This window comes from Nipponia nippon, unplaced genomic scaffold, assembly GCF_047370975.1.
Source record: "Nipponia nippon isolate SJK-2023a ecotype South Korea unplaced genomic scaffold, ASM4737097v1 scaffold_5, whole genome shotgun sequence".
Lineage (NCBI taxonomy): Eukaryota > Metazoa > Chordata > Aves > Pelecaniformes > Threskiornithidae > Nipponia > Nipponia nippon.
In genome coordinates, this window is record NW_028262369.1 from 65,701,818 (window position 1) to 65,720,410 (window position 18,593).

Sequence of the window (18,593 nt, forward strand, 5' to 3'; positions counted from 1 at the left end):
CTAAAAACTGGGATAGTTGACAGATTAGGTGTAATACAGAGGAAAAAAGGTTTTGCTCACTGTTAGTTTCACAAATTCCAGTCTTTCATCTATGTTGAAATCAGTGACACACATGTATAAACATACTGCTGGATAGGGCATATGAAATGTGATTGATAGTTAAATTTATTAAATTATGTATTACTTTACCAAGAAGATAAACTACTTAATGATACAGATAAATTACTTTACCAAAAGATAAATTACTTGTAGTTGAAACCCCATGAAAATGAGACTCCAGAAATGCTAGGTAACAAAATGTAAATCCTATGTACTCTTCCAATGCTTTCTGTTCAATGAGGGATCTTAACCTTCTTCCAAAAATTAAGTACTGGAGAAGCACATACCTTATTAATTTGTTACATCTTGCCCTTGAGTTAAAAAAAAAAATTAAAACAAATTGAAAAAACAGGCAACTTGTTTGCCTGTTTGTAACTGTCCCACAAATCACAATAACTTGTTTGTATTTAAATGAAGGAAATTTTAAACATATGCATTATGAATTAGAAAACTTACTGAAGAGGTGCTTAATACTCGAAGTATTTATTCTAGTAAATACCATTGCCATGAATAATAATGTAAAAGCATGTGTTATTGATTATCAAAAGGCAAGGTCAAATAACCCATTATTCACATCAAAACTCAGAACTTGCGTCTTAACAGCTCGCTCACACTGTGATTAGCTTTACTGAGCTGTTTATAAAAAAAAAAAAAAAAAAAAAAAAAAGAGAAAATCAGGAGGCACTAGCCCTATACCCCAAAATTTTAATTTTGAATAAGTAAGAATAGGCTTCTCACACCAGCAGCAGAAAATTAGGTATTGCTGAAATTCAGTTGTACTGGCACAGCTAACACCTTGAGATCTTCTCAATCTGTGCTCTCCTGTGTTCACTTTCTGTAACTTTTCAGTTATGGAAGGTAGGAATTTTTTTTAACGTAGTGTAAATTATAAACCTTATACGAATTATATCATTAAATTATAAGTATATATAGTATACATTATATAAACCTTATTATAAATTATAAAATGCAAACAATGGAGATATTTTCATTTGTGTAAATTTATTTTTATTAGAAAGTGCACTTTTAATTTTTTTTGTTACCGTTTTAATACCTAGAACTCTTAGACATTTGTGGAACAGTAAGTGGAGTCATTTTGGTGATACCACACAGCGTTTATTTCTGACAGGTGATTTTTCAACACTTGTAAACCAAGTACTGTCAGTAAACGTAACAGCATTGAAACAGTTTTTATTAATCAATTTATAGTTGTATTTACTAAGTTACTTTTTAAAACGCCAACCATCATATTTTCTTTCTTAGTTTTGGCACCTTGATGGAATCTTCTTCAACTCTTTTTGAAATATCAATTCCAAGGGGAGCTCTAGGAAATAATAAAATGATGTATTTATTAAAAATAAATAACATTATTGCCGTATCACACGGATGTGCAGATTCACAGACCTTCTTTACAATGAGCATGGGAGTCATGGTCTTTTTGCAGATTCCCCTACACTGTAAGACTACGTGACCACTAAAATGGTCCAACTGAAGCTTCACCTAGAAACACCTTCACATTGAGGAGATGTGTGCATTTGTAGCCATTCCAAACTTGGGGAAACATTGTTGTGATTTCAAAGCCATCTTTTGGGGACATTGTTTTATTTAGATTATGATTTTATTTGATAATTCATTTTACATCTCTCTGATGAATGCAAGACACACTAGAGATTCACAGGTATCTCTTTATGTGATAATCTTAAGGAATATATCGTCTACAGCAAATAAAACTTAGTATTTTATTCACTGAGATAGATAAAGCAAGTTATATTTGAAGAAGAGTATTTTAGAATTTTACATGTGAAAATTATAAAGCAATTTTTTCTGTCCTGAGACCTTACAAGTCTGTTTTCCTGGAATTGGAAAGGGGAAAAACCTGAAAAAAATTTCTAGTTTAAGACCAACTGGTACTTCTGAAATACTAGAACTTTGTTTGGCCTTCAGCCTAAGATCCACTTAAATCCATAGAACAAGTCTTCCCTAACAAGTCATTAAAAAAAAAAAAAAAAAGTATTATCAGATGATGTACGTCAAATTCTTTTTTTTAATTGATCGCGCATCACAAATACGCAGTTTGACTTGGAGCATTTTGATTTATGTCTACAGTGACTGAGAAGCTAGGGGGAGTGTATTACAGCTTAACTTGCTCCAATTTTCCCGTACCACAATGGTAATAGGAAAATACATAGAACTGTTATCATGTATGGTAATTTAAGTTTCTGAGCCAAAACAAACATAAATTCCAGACATGATAATTTATATTTCATAACTACGTTGAAAAGGAAGTGCTGGTAACTTTTAAAGCTTATATGCACTGCAAAGACACTCCTCATCAGCTTCTGCTACTCTTTCTAGTCTACACCTCCTTCCACTTTCATTAACCATAGTGAATAAGTGAAGAATTAAAAAGTGAATGGAGTCACTTACTTTGGCTCATAGCGGATGCCATCAGTACTATGTAAAACACCAAGTCCTGCACGTAACCTTTCAATGCCATTCCTAAGCAAGAAAGCAATTATGTAAAAATGTATGTCATAACTATCTGTGTATACGGTTCAGTCACAATAAACAGAAGTTCTTGATTCTGATGTCAACTTTTAAAGAACATTATAGAAACAACTCTTACCATGCAATCATAACACCATTATCAGTGCACAGTCTTGGAGGAGGACACAGAAGAGCAAAATCATTTGCATCTGCCAACGTCTGTAGACCTTTTCGGATATACTGATTACTTGCAACTCCTCCTGATACAACCTGACAGCAGATTCAAAAAGAAAAAAAGGCATTAACACAAAAGTACTGATGGGTCACACTCAACTAACATCCTATTTAAAAAAAGGTTATCAGATGAAGTTCTGAAGACAGCAATAAATAACACATTTCAAGATTAAAACCTATCTTTGAAGATGAAAACGTATCAGGAAAGAGCATGGTAAGTGAGCTTATCATGCTAAAAGAGATTCCTGAATAAAAGCATGTTATAGCTAGAACAGCTATCAAGTGTTCGCGGGCGTCAAGTGTTCTGGAGCACTAGGTCAAATTATGTGGCCTAAATTTTTATGGAAGGTCAGATTAGATGGTAAGAATATCTCTTTCTAGCTTAAAACCAAACTATGAAAGACTTTATTGTAAATATTTATATGACTATTACTTTAATCCTGATATTTTAACAATGTAATACATACTGACATCTTCCTCACCTGTCAAGGGAGAAAGTATAACAAGGCACCTGCATCTTCAAATGATGTTATACAGTCAAATATAAAAAGGAAAAAAAAAAAAAAAGTATACCCACCAAAGTTGCATTTTTTGGTGATAATATGCTATTTTTTATGCAGAACAGCATGGCTCGATATGTCCGCTGGATAATATGAACAGCCACTGCATGCTGTACAGCAGCAGCAATATCCTTAACACAGGACAGGATCTCACCTTCTTGAATACCTATAAAAATGTATGATCAAATGGGTTTTCCCAAGTATAGGTCATCAAAAACATGGTTTATATCTGACTTTGTTTCAAAATACCTTCTTCTTTTTCTTTTTGTATAATGGCTTTATTGACAAGGTTCTGAAGTCCAGAAAAAGAAAAATCACAGTTGCGATACTGTTGCATGGGAAGTCGGAATGTGTGCTGTTGCCGGTTTCCAGTTTGAGCCAAGTGCTCTATCGCCTTCCCTCCAGCCATGCTGTGGCACTCTGGGTGCTTTCTTAAAGAGAGTCTTCTTGCTACCTAAGGAGATAATAAACAACAGACTCAGAACAGAGAGCTAAATTAATTCCTCCTGTAACTGCATCGCTGTATTGTAGTCCGTGGAGTAAAATTAGACACCACAAAATCCAATCCAACATGCAATGACGAACAGGGCACAATAAGGACAAGACATATGCCGGCTGTGGTTTTTTTTTCTAGAGTAATTAGAAATGCAATTCTAGAACAATTTAGGCAAACATGAGGATCAACAAATTTTGCAGGAAACATTAATTACCAAATTTGTATGCTATAGGAAATAGACACGGACCGCCACACTGTATTACCAGATAAACAGGAACAAAGTTGGTTTCAACTTTCAACAATCCCCTTTCTGATTCCACTCAATCCCCCACTTTTTTAATGAATACACACAAATATTGTTTAAAAACTCTGCTTGTGTTTGAGAACAAAACTGTTAAGTGATCAATTTTACAGATTGTACTCAGTGACCCAGAAAACTTAGATTCTGAAAGCCAAACCAGGCTTTTCAAACTGTGCAAAAAAACTGGTAAGAAATATTTTCATATGTATTGTTTTAAACCTGACGGTATCCTTTAAAGTATCACTACCAATCTTTTCAAATTCATACAACTCATTTGTACAATGGGTGTCAATGAACCTTTGAACACCAGTTTTGGTTATGTTGTCTATTTGCTAAAAATACAATTAATTTGCATACGTTACAACTGATGCTACGCACAGATTTTTAACAGCCTCTCGTGTCTTAAATCTATGGTATTTCAAAATAGGAAAAAAAAGTTAAGTAAAGCTCATATCGCACTGTATTACTGTCCTCGGGCTGATGATAATACTACCATTCTGTAGTATAACTGCAATAAAAACAAAACAAAAAAAAAAACCTAGATTCACTTATGTAAGGAAGTATTACCTTATCCAGCATGTCACCCGGTGCTATATCTATGGACTGTCCGAGCAGAAGGAAATCTGAAACTCCTTGTGCTACTGCCAAGATGCAGTGGCCTCCAGAAAGTAAAAGGACTAAGAAAGGAAATTCCACGTGATGCATCAGCCTGACGGTCAGTGCGTGAGCCTCCATGTGATGAATGGGGATAAACGGCTTCTGGTACCTGTTCACCAAGTTCAGGCTGTACTGCAGCCCCACTTCCAGGCTTAGTGCGAGTCCTGGTTTTACTGTAGTTGCAATAGCTGCAAGTTCACGTACAGAAACTCCGCTGACGCTAAGCGCTTCTTTTACTACTTGCTCAATGTTTTCTCGGTGAAGTTGCTGTGCCACCACAGGAATTATTCCACCTGCTCTAGTGAAAAGAATTACAATACATTCGTATTTGGTAACAGATAGAATGGCATAAAAATAGATTTTAAACACCTCTTAATCTTGCCATATCCTGCCTGTTTCCTTAGTACATTCTCAAATGCCTTGTTTAGTGTAAAGGGCATCTATGCAGTGAAGAGAGCATAATTATCACTGGGAGGACAGGAAAGGATGTAACTTGCCCTTTTTTGGTACACATACCTCTTAAACGTATCTCAATGCTGCTCCGAAACAATGACTGTAACTTAATATTCACAACCCCTCACTTGTCAGTTCACGTACTTAGCCACCAATGCCTATATTTGATTAATTTTCCCTTAAAAAATTTGAGACATTTGGTGGTTTTAACAGTAACAATGATTTCATCTTTAATTCAAGCTAGACAAGTAATCTCTTTTTGAAAGACAATACTGGAGGAAACTTGTTAAACACACAGCATTTCTCTCCTCACCCTTAGTAATATCTCAAGCAAAATGTGGTGTGGCCCAAGAGACAGGTCTTTACACCTACCCACTTCTCCCCGAGTTTTCTGGAGAAGACTTTTTATACGGATGATATTACAAGTAAGAATAACAATAAAATCGTTGTTAAGGCAAAAGCCCCAAGAGAAGTATATTCTCACTGTAAATGGACTTCCTTCTGACAGTGCAGCGCTTCTCCCAGAACGGTGCCGGCATCGTCCACCACCGCCGCGCCGGTGTCATCGCAGCTCGTCTCTATTCCCAGGACGAGTTTCCGAAGATGCTGTTTTCCAGCGAGAGCAGAGCTGCTTCTCAGCCACGCAGCCTGGCCACGTTTAACTGATTTCAAAAGGCTTTTGGCAATGCTGTTCATTGTTAAAAATCTATCTGGTAGTTACGTCTAGAACAGAACTGTACAGTTTATCATTACTGGAGGGTTTTCAAGCACGTGCTCTGGTTTGATTTTCTGAAGAGGCGGTTTTACTTTTAAAGTTACGAATGACCACACATGATGTTCAAGACCCTAAGAAAAAAAAAACAACAATGTAAGGGTTGGGGGCTAATGGTCTCTGCTTTACCTTACTCACGCCTCAAGGGAGCTGCCACCCACGCCTGCTGCGCACGGCGCTTCCCGCAGTCCGGAGCGGCGGACCCCAACCGCAGCAAACCCGGGACCCGCAGCAGAGCCGCCGTGCGGCCCCCGCTGCACGGTGCCACCCCCAGCCGTCAGCACATGCGTCTCCGAGTGTCCTCTCGGCTGTTTCATCGCCGACGGCTTACTGCCGTCCTCAACGGGCCGGCGGAACCGCCGCTGCCGGCCGAAGGTGCGCCCCGGCCCCCCGCTGCGGCCGGGCCGCCCCTCACCCGCCCCGCCGCCCTGGCGCCTGACCGCCGCCTCCGGCCCCTCGCCCTCCCCTTTTCCCAGCCGCACGCCGCCGCCCCGCGGGGGGACGCGGCCAGCGGGGCCCGGGGACGCCCGCCCGCCTCCCTACCGCCGGGCCCGGCCCGGCGCCCTCCCGCGCAGCCGGGCGGCACCGCCGCCGCGGGTCAGGCCCGGCCCCGGCGGGTCACGGGGCGTGGGTCCCGCGGCACCGCCCCCGGGGCCGGCGCAGGCGCGGAGCGGGGCCAGCGGCCGGCAGCAGCGGGCGGGGTTGCCCCCGGGCCGGGTTGCCCCCGGGCCGGTCGTCGTGGGCGCCGCGGCCCTGCCTCCCCGGCAGGGCGAAAGGAAAAGGCAGCCGTGCCAGGGCCAGCGCTTTTACTCCCGCAAGTCAAGGGCTTTGTACCGCTGCCCAGAGGCAGCCCTGCCCCGTCACCGGCGTCACCACCGCCCTGCGCCCGGTCCGCATCTGAAGATCCTTGACACTTGTACGCAAAACAGCGATTTTCATAGCCTTGTGACGGTCACTATTTAAAAATTAGCCAGTTATCACTTTCTGTACGAATAACACAATTACGTCCGATTGCTGGGGAAAAAAAAAAATCGTAACTCATTACCTTTTTTTTTTTTTCTTCTTAAACAGCATCTTTATCAATAAATTGCCAGAAAATTCTCTTAGCAAGAAAAGAAGTTTGTCACTGTGGGCTTGTCTTTTTTTATTTTTCTCATTTTTTTTCCAGCTCACTGGCTGTCACTGCAACTAAAATGTAAATCAAGTCTTAAATGAGTCTTCTATTACATCTGCGCCAGTTTTGACTGGAAGACATACAGTGGACTTCAAAATTCATCCTTTTTCCAAAATAGAGAAATAAGTGCTCAGAGCTCTAGATGTACCTCCTTCACTCTACTTCCAGAGCCGTTTATATACAAGATTACTCCGTACTACACGGTACCCTTAAAACACAGCATTCCTCCACGTTTCCAAGACATGCAAATTATCTATACCTTTTTCTGCAAAAGCATACAGTTAGTCCATGTGATTTGCCTATTCACCTACTTCTGGTTTGGCTTCTATTCTAACTTATGACCTACAGAGTCTCTCCTATGTGCTCTGACATTGTTGCTCTGCAATGGAGCTGCTTCTCCTGCAACAGCAGCAACCTCTTCCCCCACCACCACAGGCCTCTCAACTACCGAAAAACAACCCCGTCAGTCAGGTATCAGAGAAAACTGTCAAAAATCCACACCGTAAAAGAAATTTCAATTTTTCAGGATGTCCCATTTACACACAGAAAAGTCAGTATCCTGGTAAGCAAAATGAAATAAACACAACAGTAGCAACTTGTAAAAGCATACATAAACTGAGCTATCAAGTTGACGTAGAAATCCCCTGAGGTGACAGTTAAGGACTTTCTTCAGTCTTTGTGACAGAAAAATCACAAGAACAGATAAGGCATGAATTACACCATCAGTTTATGCTAGCTGTCACAGTATTTACTGTGAGACAAACTTTTACAATGCAGTAACAAGTACAACCACCGACAACCCATACAGCAGGAACTAGCTACTTCCAGTTAATCTAAGAAATGCGGCCTCACCAGTCCTTGGCATTGAGGATCCTGGATTTATACGTAAAGTTACCATTTGCATTATGGTTGGCTGGGTATTTGTGAAATGTCACTCTCCATTTCAACTGCTACTCGCACCTTCCTTACAAGTCCCTTGCATCAGCCAGGGATACATACAGTCTTAGTGGTGATTACACTTGAGAGCTGGGCCTGCCCAGTTCTTCATGGAAATCTTTCTTCTAGAGGTTTCCAATTCACATTTAAGTATTTGAAGGTATCTTCTTATAAACTCAACTTTCATCCCAGACAATGCTGCAGGAAGTAGGAATCGTATCTCAGATGTAAAAGCATCTCTCATCATTGAATATGATTAGATACACGGCACAGCAGACTACTCGTTTCCTTCACCTGGGGAGCACCAGTAGCCATGTCAGGGGCAGTCAGTGTCAAACCTTCTGCTTAGTATTTATTGATGCCAAAGATTCGAACGCCATGCAGCTGTGGCAGCTTGGGGATAAGCACCGTCAGGAGAGAGGTTGTGTTGAGGATAAAGTGTGTTGGATCATACTTTGTGTAGAAACTTGCCAGGAAGTACCTGCGGGAGAAAAGGGAGCAAGCTTAGCTGCTAAAACCCTTGTCTAAAAAATAAACAAACAAAACATAGTTGAAAAAAGTGTTTTAGTAACCAGTCATATTTTACTGATTAACAACCGATCTATTCCTGTATTAAATCTCACCTGAGGTTCTAGAACATCTACAGCAAAATTATGGACTAAGTCTCTTCTTCCCATACTTCTCAAGATGCTAAAAAGCAACTCTCGGCTAGTATTTTCCTCCAGCATTGCTCCCTGGCACTCAAGTTGGAGCCTCTGACTTCTGCAGCTACAAGCCTGATTTGTGACACAGGTTTTAAATGGTTACCAAAATACTCGCAGTTCTGCTACCCTAGTAAGCTCAGTGACAAAGCATCTGACATTTTTCAGGGCAAAAATCATCTATGCTGAGCACATCCATGATTGGCATGATTTTAAAATGCTTCCCATCTGGCAGACATTCCCAGCACATTTTTCTTTTAAGCTAGTCCACAACCTGTTCAACTGGAAGAATAAGGAACTGTGCCTCAGAAAATCCAATTCACTACCAACTTCTTTATGCTTTGACACAATAATTTCTTCTCTTTCTTTGCAAAAACTAGCCACAGAAATGAGGCTATCAGATTGTTGGGGTTTTGTTTTATCCCCAGTAAAATGGAGATGTTTATTCAGCTACTTACGCATTATTAGTGCATGAAGAGAACCATATGCAAGTGTTATGAATACAAAATTCCCAGTGGAAAGTGGGAAGCTATCTTTGAAGAAAGAGAGGATTTTTTTGAGGAGTTACATATAGTTTTTCAGTTTCTACCCTTTGTGAACCAACTTTCTAAACATGATGCAGGATCTTCCCTTCCCCCCCCCTCCCCACACCCTGCCATGCAAGTGGACAACTTCCTTAAGGGAAAAAAAGAGTGACTTTTTAGAGTTGGATATTAAATATGTATCTGATTTCCTTTAGTTACACAATCATACTTTTGTCAACAGAGACAGGTGGCATACAATTTCTCATCTATTTACGTAACTAGTGTAAACAGAAGACCATCTGTACAAAGCAAAACCAACATGCAAAATCCTGGACCCCATTCAGTGAGGACTGCCACACTCCTCGTAACTCACAAGCTGCAAAATCGTTAATAAATGCTGTCATGTGCACACACTAAAGGCAATTAGTTTAGATTTTCAGTATTTATGACTACACAATCTCTTAAAGAACTTCAAGAGTTAACAGTACATTTTCCTCATAACCTTTCTAATCTTTAAAGCCCGCCCTGTTAATAACTGTTTACAAACTTTGACTTCAGTATGTGAATTAGTGTTGAAAGCTGCAGTAAGAAAGATCGTTGATTATATGGCCTATAAATATGTACTCCCTACCTCTGTGATGTAGAAACAAACAAACAAGCAAGCAAAAAAAAAAAAAAAAAGAGAGAAAATGCTTTTAGGATGTAAACTGCAACTCATCTGGTTGCAGCTTTTGAAATCATGGGTTTATGATTCAATTAATCCATAATACAGTTTTGAACTCACAGAATTATAGGAGAGATTGTGAAGAATTTTCTTGAAGATGTAAATTGTACTCCATAATCCAGTTGCTCCCAGTGTGTTAGTAGCCTAGCTTTCCCCTGATCAGGTGTTTCAAAAGGAGTTCCCTTTACTGCATGCAAAAACACATACATTCCCTAGGGAAAACAAAAAGCGAATACAGTGGCACTTTTAGCTGTTTTTTTTTAATAACCGTTACCTTGTTCAATGCATTGTAAAAAAAAGAGTAAATGAATTCTCACCCAGAAATGCTGCTAGCCTGTAATGACAAATTATAGAAGAGGAAGGAAGAAACAAGAGTGATTTGCCCGAGGTTGTGCAGTCAGTGGCACAGTCAGAATTAAAGCCACCATCTATGTGACATCCGAATCACTGCCCTGTCTTTCTACATTAGATGGCAAAAACTCCATAAAATCAACAGAATTTTAACAAGCACTGTAACAAGCTTAGGGCTGCCAATTCATATTACTGCTTTCCTAAGACAGTGTTAAATAAGTTATGAGGTAGAGTTTGCACAAAGCAAAAAATCTATCTTTGAATACTGGCAATATTACAAGAACTTTTGAAAGCTTTCTCAGCCCCCCAGTAGCTTCAAATACTTAGAAGCTGACTACCAGCAATCTGTTGAATACCATCTGTCCATCTCTTCGCTGCTTCTCCTTAACCACACTGGACTGTTCTTTGCTGTTGTTTCTATTTGATGGGAGCATGCCATGTCTGGTCTGTTCTGAAAGATCAATTTGGGCCCAAAGATCAATCAGACCGGGGAGTTCACCCTCTTCCAGTTTTAGCAAACATTTGTCTTCTATGAAAGAGAGCACACCGACTCCAAGCAAAAGTGTCTATCAGAAAATATCAAAGACTTCCATTTTCTTTCTTTCAGGTGTGTTCATTTCTTATGCACACACAGAAATTGTTATAGAAAGCTTTATATAGAAAAATCACATTTCTTCTGAATTCTTATGAAGGAGGTGAAACTTGAGCAAGTCACTTCACATCATCTTCCACTAAACTGCCCCCTGACCAGAGGCCTATTAACCTAAGAGAATTAATTTGCTTAATTAATGCTTCAATTCATGATGTTTGCAGCATCTCAGCTTTAATAACTTAACCAAAAAGACACTTTTAGGACAGATCCAAATGCTTACTACACATTTCCTTTCACACTGGTACTTGTGGAAAGGACCATCAAAAATGCTTTCAAGGTCAGCTAAGAGTTTTACATTAACGGAAATCCAAGATTTTATTGTTTGTCAACAACTCAAGGATTTGTTTCCAAAAAAGTGCTATTCAAATGCTGAAATATCCAAAAGTGCAGTTTATACTCATCTTCTAGTGTTCCACTAGAAAACTACTTGCCAGTGCATGCTCTCATGTCTGTTGTCATTATAGCTACTTGCAATGAATTCAGTAAGGCCCTTGGGAAATATTTAGTAATATGCGTCTCTGCCAACATCTTCCAAAATCGGGCATGTCTGATGCTGTCAAAGATAACGTACAAAATGCTCTGATGCTTACAATCCCACTATTAGTTTTAAACCTAGCTACAAAAAAAAAAAAAGCTTGAATAAAAAAAAAAATTTTTACAGTATTCTAGAGGACATTATCCAACCTCAGTCTTTAAAGTGAACTATCATTTTCCTAAATAAGGAAGAAGCTGTCTTTTTGTCAAGACTTCTTTGCTGTTAATCTTAGAAAGCTGAGTTAGAAAATCTCAAGTATGATGTAAATTGCTGGATTATGGCCCTCTTTTCTCTAAGCTTGGCAGGACCAATATACATACTTGCATTACTTTAAATGATGACAACAAAATTATATCGTCCTGGGGAGAGGAGGCAGAAAGATTCTTAACGTCTTCAGCTTTCAAATCCTTTTGCATACAAAGGCCATCATGCAAATCACAATCCACTGAATAACAAATGGTTTCAGGGCCTGGGTCAAGGCAGTCCAGTTTTTTCCCCACTGCTTTCAAATAAGATTTTTCTTATGTCAGGTATAGCGACAAAGTTGTATGCTAAAGTTATTCTGAGCTAAAATTTATCTAGCTTGACCACAAATCAAAGGCAGAAGAAAAAGAACACAAATGTTTCTGTCCAAGGAAACAGGTAAAGTGCTGAAATTAAACATTTTGAGATACTAACAGATTTATGTAGAAACATTAGTAGATAATATTCAAGCATTAAAAATGTAATATATTTTATGGATTCAGCACAGCTCACTAATAATATACAAAACACTGTAAAAGTCAGTTGGCATGATGATTTTATGTTTGCAAGATTCTAGCTTAATTAAATGCCTTTTAAAAGAATACATAAAATATGTAAGAAATATTTCATGTCTTTTGTGCTTAAACCCAAAGTGATTGTGTATCACTCCTCCACCCAAAAACAGCCAACTCATTTAATAGTGGATAAGCCAAGCAGAGGTGGTGTTTTGGCTAGCTGGATTTCATTATCCATACAGCCTAGCTATTTCTCTCTTCTCCTGCTACTAAAAATAAATATGTATGAACAATTTTTCAAATTTTGTTACAAGAGAAGGTACTTACCAGGTTGTGAATCACATTTGTTAAAGTCCAGGCAACAGGGACGCTAAAGAAAGGAATGCTGAGCAAGACAATGTGCAGCATGCTGACTCCGAGTGCGTAGGTCAGCCACATTCCACGACTGTTCATCACCCGCGTGTTTGGATTTACCTCGCTGTGGGCAACTCCTACGTTCATTTTTACCCTATAAAACAGAACTGTTTGAAGATTGAGACTACTGTTACAGAGAAGTACTTCACATATGCAATTTTTGAATTTGGGAAAACGCTGTTTTAAATAAGCAGGTCTGGAAGGAACACAGTGCATAAGCGAAGATGTACCTTAAGATCTTCAAAGTATGGTTTATAGAGAAGTCAGTACAAAAGGGCTGTTGGGGACTGCTTTTCTAAAAAAGCCCAAACAAATAAAGCCCACAAGCCTCCTACAGAAGAGACATTTAAAAAAAAAAATAGTAAGCTGTGCTGCTTAGAAGCTGAAGTTGCAAACCTGTACGAAACCAAGCTTTGTAACTTTTGTGCTCTAAACTCCTTTCTCCATCCACGACAATATCCGCAGTTCTTTTTCACTTTCCATATCAGACAATTTTCCTCCTGTTTCTCATCCATGTAATGGCTAATGAAGAATTCTGCATATATAATCATAGAATTGTTAAGGCTGGAAAAGACCCTTAAGATCATCGAGTCCAACCATTAACCTAGCACTGCCAAGTCCACCACTAAACCGTGTCCTCGAGCACCACACCTACCCGTCCTTTAAATACCTCCAGGGATGGGGACTCAACCACTTCCCTGGGCAGCCTGTTCCAATGCCTGACTACCCTCTTGGTGAAGAAGCTTTTCCTAACATCCAACCTAAACCTGCCCTGGCACAACTTGAGGTCATTCCCTCTTGTCCTATTGCTTGTTACTAGGGAGAAGAGACCAACCCCCACCTCGCTACAACCTCCTTTCAGGTAGTTGTAGAGAGCCATAGGGTCTCCCCTCAGCCTCCTCTTCTCCAGACTAAACCACCCCAGCTCCCTCAGCCACTCCCCATAGGACATGTGTTCTAGACCCTTCACCAGCTTCGTTGCCCTATACCAATTGCCCAGCCACCTACTGCTAGAAAGAACGAATAAGGACTAATTTATGCCTGCTTTTCTTGCAGCAGAGTGCAGATTTCAGATTTTCCTCCTCTCCCCATCTGTTAGTTTTCAGACAGACATTTCCGTCTTTCAAATCTGGCTGAAATTAGCCAAAAAGTTCAAAAGTTTTCTAAGTGACAGACATACTCAGAGATACACAGAACAATTTCATAACGCTGATTTATTCGGGAGAACTTACTGGAGGCGACACTCTCTTCCTGTTGTACTAAAATCTGTAATGGTAATTAAAAAAATTTCATTGCATACTTCATACTCACGTGATCTGTAAGACTATTTAGATTCGTTTATGGCACTGTGATTAAGACGTTTGAACTTCCTTCTAACTTCAGCCTACAAAAGCATTGCTTAATCAGCAAAAATAGTTCGCTTTTGGTATGAAGTTTGGGTTTTATCCTTGCTTAGTGTTAATGCCCAAGCTAACTGTTAATGCCCAAGTATTTTGCACTATTAACAGTAGGCTGTAGAATAAAAATAGATGCAATGAACCTGAAACTGAACCGGGGCAGTGCTGATTTTAATCAATACCTGTTGCAAAGTATTTCCAAACGTGCAGGTGCAGGGAACGCATTACCCGAGACGGGCGAGGTGCAATGGTTTCTCCCTCCCTGGGATGCAGCACCGCAGGAGAGCGAGTACCTAGACATACCTCCTGACACAGCCTACCATCTCTTCCTATCTCTTCCTCACGTTTCTTGCCTAATCAGATGCACACCTTCTCTCAGGTCGCTGTACCCCTGTTTGGTCTCTCTCCTCATCGCCAGGAGCCCAGACGCACGAAAGACGCGGGACGCCGTGCCCGCAGACCCGCCGCAGGTCGCCCCCCCAGGAGCCGCGGCCTCCCCGGCGAGCCGCTTCCCTTCCCGGCCACGCAGCGTGCGGGCTCCCGGCAGACGACCCCCTCCCGCCGCCCCGGCCCGCCGGGCCCCGCCGCTCGCCTCAGGGCTGGGCCTGGCAGCAGCCGCCGGTCGCCCCGGGGCCTGCTGGCAAGCACCGGCGCGCAGCCGGCGGCAGCAGGAGCAGCAGCAGCAGTGGCGGCGGCGGCAGCCCGGCCCGCCTTCCCGCCCTCCGCCTCCCGAGCGCGGCCCCACCTTTCCGGAGACCCGCCGGCCCGAGCGTCGCCGGCCGCGCTGTGGCCGCGGCCGCCGAGGAGCAGGAGCGCAGCAGGGGCCGCCGGCCGCAGGTAGAGCCCGGCGGCTGCCCTGTGGGCAGGGTTGCCGCGAGGGGAGGGGCGGGGCCGCCCGCACCGCCCACAGGAGCGGCGGCGGCGGGAGCGGGGGCGCCGCGGACGCGCAGGTAGTGCGGCCCCGGGGCGCTGCGTGGGGCGGGCTCCCGGGGAGGGTGGAGGGGAGCGGGGCGGCGCAGCGCAGGGGAGCGGAGCGGGAAACGCCGCTGCCGCCGCTGCCTCCCCTGAGGCCCCGGCTGGGGCGGGGACGCTGCTTCCCCCGGGCAGCTGGCGGCACCGCGGCGGGAACCGCTGCTGCTCCGGGCTGCGCGGGACGGGCCTGGGCCTAGGCCTGGGCCTGGGCCTGGCGGGGCGCGGCGGCCCCGAAGTGGGGCCGGGCCCTGGCGGGGAGCGAGGCCCGCTGGCCGGGGCGGGAGCCACGCGTCCCTCGCGGCGGTGGCTGCCCTCGCCTCCCCTCACCGCGCTGAGGGGTGCGGCTGCCCGCGTCGTTTCGGCGCGGCACCCCGGGCTTTTGGTAATGAAAAGCAGAACCGAGAACTCGGGACCGTTCGTGTGGGTTTAGGTAAACTCAAGGGTGACAGTCTGCAGGTTTTATCTGCAGCTTTCCTCCTTTTTTTTTTTTTTTTCTTCTCTTGCACTGAAGAATTACCTGAGTACGTGTGCTGGTGGTCTCTGAAGAAAGGTGGCTGTTGGAGTGGGGTTTGGGTGTTGCTTCAGAAATCTGTGAGGCTGCGACTGTGAAGTGTAAGGAGTTTTGTTCGCAGTTTACCTGATGGTGTGCAGCGTTACAGCTGTTCAGAGAGCCCCCGTTGCAGGGGTGTCTGGCTTCGTTCAGAGGGGTGGAAGGGCTACATTGGTGATAGTGCTCAGACACAGAAAATACTATGGTTTGGGTCCAGGGAAGGGGAAGACACAGGGAGCTGGTTCCTCTCCCAAACGGCCTGCATCAGTCACACCTCATAGAAAATTTGTCTTTGGGATCTGCAACGTTTTTGTTTTAAGACCCTCCCTTGTCTTAGTCAGTCTCTTCTGATAAAGATACCTAGCTCCGATCTAGCACTTGTCATTAGTAAATCATGAAGCAGTTGCCACGGGAGTCCTGTATAGTGCATGAATGCGTGAGGAAACCTGCCTTCCCAAATGCGTGTAGATGATTAATATTGGTGTGTCTTCAACAGCGCATCTTCCCGTGTTCCACTTCTTTCCCAGTTTGTCTGGTAGAAAACTGATTTGTCAGATCTTTTTACCACATCTGAAAGGCAAACTCCCTTTGGAATGTAAATAACAAGTATAAAGAGAAAACCTCTTTGTAGATGTTCTTAGAGAAGTTTTAATGCTGCTTCCTCTTCAAAACACTGTACCTTTTTTTTCCCAAGTAACCATGTTTTTGCTTTGTCTTTTATGTTTAAAGAGTAGCAGTCTTTAGAAGGATATTGAGGCAGAGAAGTGTCCTGTAATTGTTGTATCAGCTGCATGTACCCTGCCAGGGTAGTGGTGCTCTGGGGTGTTGGCCGCAGTCCCTCGCTGTGTCCTGACTGCGTCAGGAGGAAATCTGGGTTTGCTCCATTCCTCCGCACGTGCTCATATCCTTGGTGCTGAGTGTCCGGTCTGTGTTCTCCAGCAGATAGCTTGGACTGAATCGATGGGGAAGCCAGGACTGCTGGGATTGTTTGCCTTTCAATGTAAATAACATTACGTAACATAACCCAGTAAAGAGTGCTGCTGTGGAGAGAAGAAACATTCCTTGTAGGACAGAGAGCAACCCAAGTGTGAACCATTCTTGAGGTGCAAAGAGCTGTCTAGCAATGGTCTTTCTCCCCCCCCTTCTCATATGCATGAAAAACTGTGGTTGAGTTCCTTGTGTCATGCTACAAGGATCAGCAAAGATTTTTCCTGGAGCTTGGTTAATTGTGTCTACTTGGGTACTTAAACAGCAATGCATGCAAAAATTTGCAGATCCACTTACAATCTCTTCATAGTAGAGGGTCTCTGTAATGCAGCAGGAATTTTATAACCCTTTGTAAGTGTTTTCAGTGATTAAAAAAAAATCTCCATTTGCTTATTATAATATAAGGCATCTCCATTTTCAAGTGGAAGATACAGTGACACAGAAATAAAGTGACCTGCCTGAGGGCATGCAGTAAGTCTGATCAGAAAGGCAAGGTTATAATTCAGAAATTCAGAAGGTTGTTGGTTTTTTTTTTTTTCCTCATTATTGCTAGCAGATCACATTGCCATTGAATATAACTTTTTCCTCAGCACCACTGTTCTTCCTCCCCACTTCTTTCCCAACTCCAAAACAGTTATCTTCAGATCGTATTGCTTCCATGAATTTTTGGGTACTAGAAATTGTACACGCAACACAGCAGTGCTGAGCTCAGAAATTTTAAAGGTAAGGAAAACATGATACAAGGAGCTTGTTTAAAAAAAACAAAACAAAACAAACCCAACAGAATTTCTGTTTGTTTGCATCAATGCTGGAATTAGACCCGATGCTGGGTAAATAGAAGCCACTTCTGACTAGCACTCTGGGTTACCATCTAGTCTGTCTTCTCTGTTACAATTGCAAGATCACAACCACGTGTTATAGTAATTTACAGGAGATGACTATATACGTGTGAGATACTGTTTTGATTAATATATCTCTGAATTCTTACATTTTTTTCATTAGAAGTTTAATCTGCTGAAAGTAATGTTTTCTAGTCTAGACCTCTGTGTTCTCTCTTTCTTCCACAAGTCAAACTCCCATTGACTGCAGAGGAAGCTGCATCCTACTGTATCTTGAGAATTATACTCTTCAGCTGCAATGTTATGTTTCTTTTACATTTAAAAGTTGCTGTAAAACAATTACTTAGAAATATGTATTTGTAATGTGCCTTTTAAATTCTTTTTCTGTTATCTTTCTGTGCAGTTTCCCTGACTCTTAATTCCACTATGAAACAGCTGTCAGCAGAAACTATTCGTCTTCTTTCAAGTTCTCAGGTGATTACATCAGTTGTCAGTGTGGTGAAGGAGCTGATAGAAAATTCCTTGGATGCCAGTGCCACAAATATTGATATTAAACTGGTAAGTCCTCTTTCTTTCTCTTACAAAGAATTGGATGTAAAATAAGATGCAAGGAAAGTTGTTCCACTGCAAATGTATTTTTTAGGCTATCGTGGTTTGGGGAATGGAAGGATATTAATAATATTTATACATATCTATTTTAACCTCAAATAAAAATGGTCCAAAATCAGTTTCCATTAACATTTTTGAGGCCCCACTGAAACAGTAAGGCATAATTGTGTTCCTGAGTGTATCCTGGGGAAAAACTGTCAACTTCTTTAATACTTCTTTTCCTACTTACAGATTACTTTTTTTGACTAATAACTTGTTTTAAAAGATGTTGGACTTAAGTTTCACTGCTAGACAGGCATATTTAATGCTCATTACAAAATATTGTTAGGAAGGTGAAGATGGAAAAGGTTGATGGCCATGCTAGATGTTATTGTAATATAAATTACCATGTGGTCCCTAATTAGCATGGTG

The 18,593-nt window shown here is 42.0% G+C and overlaps 3 protein-coding genes across 13 annotated transcripts in view; 1 reads left to right on the forward strand and 2 right to left on the reverse strand.

The window, feature by feature from the left end:
- Nucleotides 1-6,497, reverse strand: OSGEPL1 (O-sialoglycoprotein endopeptidase like 1). 4 transcript variants are annotated; one of them, XM_087730212.1, is made up of 8 exons: nucleotides 6,189-6,496; nucleotides 5,772-6,021; nucleotides 4,745-5,127; nucleotides 3,630-3,834; nucleotides 3,398-3,546; nucleotides 2,726-2,856; nucleotides 2,527-2,598; nucleotides 1-1,423 (listed from the first exon to the last, which is right to left on the reverse strand). In XM_087730212.1, exons 2-8 carry the CDS (start codon nucleotides 5,851-5,853, stop codon nucleotides 1,345-1,347), a joined length of 1,101 nt encoding a protein of 366 aa, XP_087586338.1. In that variant the 5' UTR covers nucleotides 5,854-6,021; nucleotides 6,189-6,496; the 3' UTR covers nucleotides 1-1,344. The 4 variants fall into 4 exon arrangements, with proteins under 4 accessions (XP_087586338.1, XP_087586339.1, XP_087586340.1 ...); XM_087730213.1 differs by lacking the exons at nucleotides 5,772-6,021; nucleotides 6,189-6,496 and adding an exon at nucleotides 5,660-5,745; XM_087730214.1 differs by lacking the exons at nucleotides 5,772-6,021; nucleotides 6,189-6,496 and adding an exon at nucleotides 5,660-5,676 and having other exon boundaries at nucleotides 4,745-5,130.
- Nucleotides 6,498-7,741: 1,244 nt separating this feature from the next.
- On the reverse strand, nucleotides 7,742-15,111 carry ORMDL1 (ORMDL sphingolipid biosynthesis regulator 1). 4 transcript variants are annotated; one of them, XM_087730218.1, is made up of 4 exons: nucleotides 14,971-15,111; nucleotides 12,742-12,935; nucleotides 10,179-10,330; nucleotides 7,742-8,650 (listed from the first exon to the last, which is right to left on the reverse strand). In XM_087730218.1, exons 2-4 carry the CDS (start codon nucleotides 12,913-12,915, stop codon nucleotides 8,515-8,517), a joined length of 462 nt encoding a protein of 153 aa, XP_087586344.1. In that variant the 5' UTR covers nucleotides 12,916-12,935; nucleotides 14,971-15,111; the 3' UTR covers nucleotides 7,742-8,514. The 4 variants fall into 4 exon arrangements, with proteins under 4 accessions (XP_087586344.1, XP_087586342.1, XP_087586343.1 ...); XM_087730216.1 differs by having other exon boundaries at nucleotides 12,742-12,922; nucleotides 14,971-15,093; XM_087730217.1 differs by lacking the exon at nucleotides 14,971-15,111 and adding an exon at nucleotides 14,595-14,746 and having other exon boundaries at nucleotides 12,742-12,922.
- Nucleotides 14,947-18,593, forward strand: part of PMS1 (PMS1 homolog 1, mismatch repair system component) — a 49,898-nt gene continuing 46,251 nt past the window's right edge. Inside the window, exons 1-3 of one of the 5 annotated variants that reach the window (XM_087730207.1) lie at nucleotides 15,200-15,627; nucleotides 17,369-17,457; nucleotides 17,977-18,131. In XM_087730207.1, coding sequence (XP_087586333.1) covers nucleotides 18,000-18,131 — 132 coding nt within the window. In that variant the 5' untranslated portion in view covers nucleotides 15,200-15,627; nucleotides 17,369-17,457; nucleotides 17,977-17,999. Of the gene's footprint in view, nucleotides 15,063-15,149; nucleotides 15,176-15,199; nucleotides 15,628-16,398; nucleotides 17,458-17,976; nucleotides 18,132-18,593 lie in introns of those variants that run through there. The other 4 variants (XM_087730208.1, XM_087730209.1, XM_087730210.1 and 1 more) reach the window with 4 other exon arrangements.

What these genes read in the sequence shown, in the direction of transcription:
- ORMDL1 (XM_087730215.1), bottom strand. Translation starts at nt 14,450, where the DNA reads ATGCGTTCCCTGCACCTGCACGTTTGGAAATACTTTGCAACAG. An exon ending in CAAATGTGATTCACAACCTG is followed by an intron (nt 10,331 to 12,741) that starts GTAAGTACCTTC and finishes TGTTTTCCCTAG; the next exon opens with GGAATGTATGTGTTTTTGCA. An exon ending in ACAATCTCTCCTATAATTCT is followed by an intron (nt 8,651 to 10,178) that starts GTGAGTTCAAAA and finishes TTTCTCCCGCAG; the next exon opens with GTACTTCCTGGCAAGTTTCT.
- OSGEPL1 (XM_009467019.2), bottom strand. Translation starts at nt 5,983, where the DNA reads ATGAACAGCATTGCCAAAAGCCTTTTGAAATCAGTTAAACGTGGCCAG. An exon ending in CAGAAGGAAGTCCATTTACA is followed by an intron (nt 5,133 to 5,771) that starts GTGAGAATATAC and finishes TCTTTTCACTAG; the next exon opens with AGCAGGTGGAATAATTCCTG. An exon ending in ACAAAAAGAAAAAGAAGAAG is followed by an intron (nt 3,547 to 3,629) that starts GTATTTTGAAAC and finishes ACATTTTTATAG; the next exon opens with GTATTCAAGAAGGTGAGATC.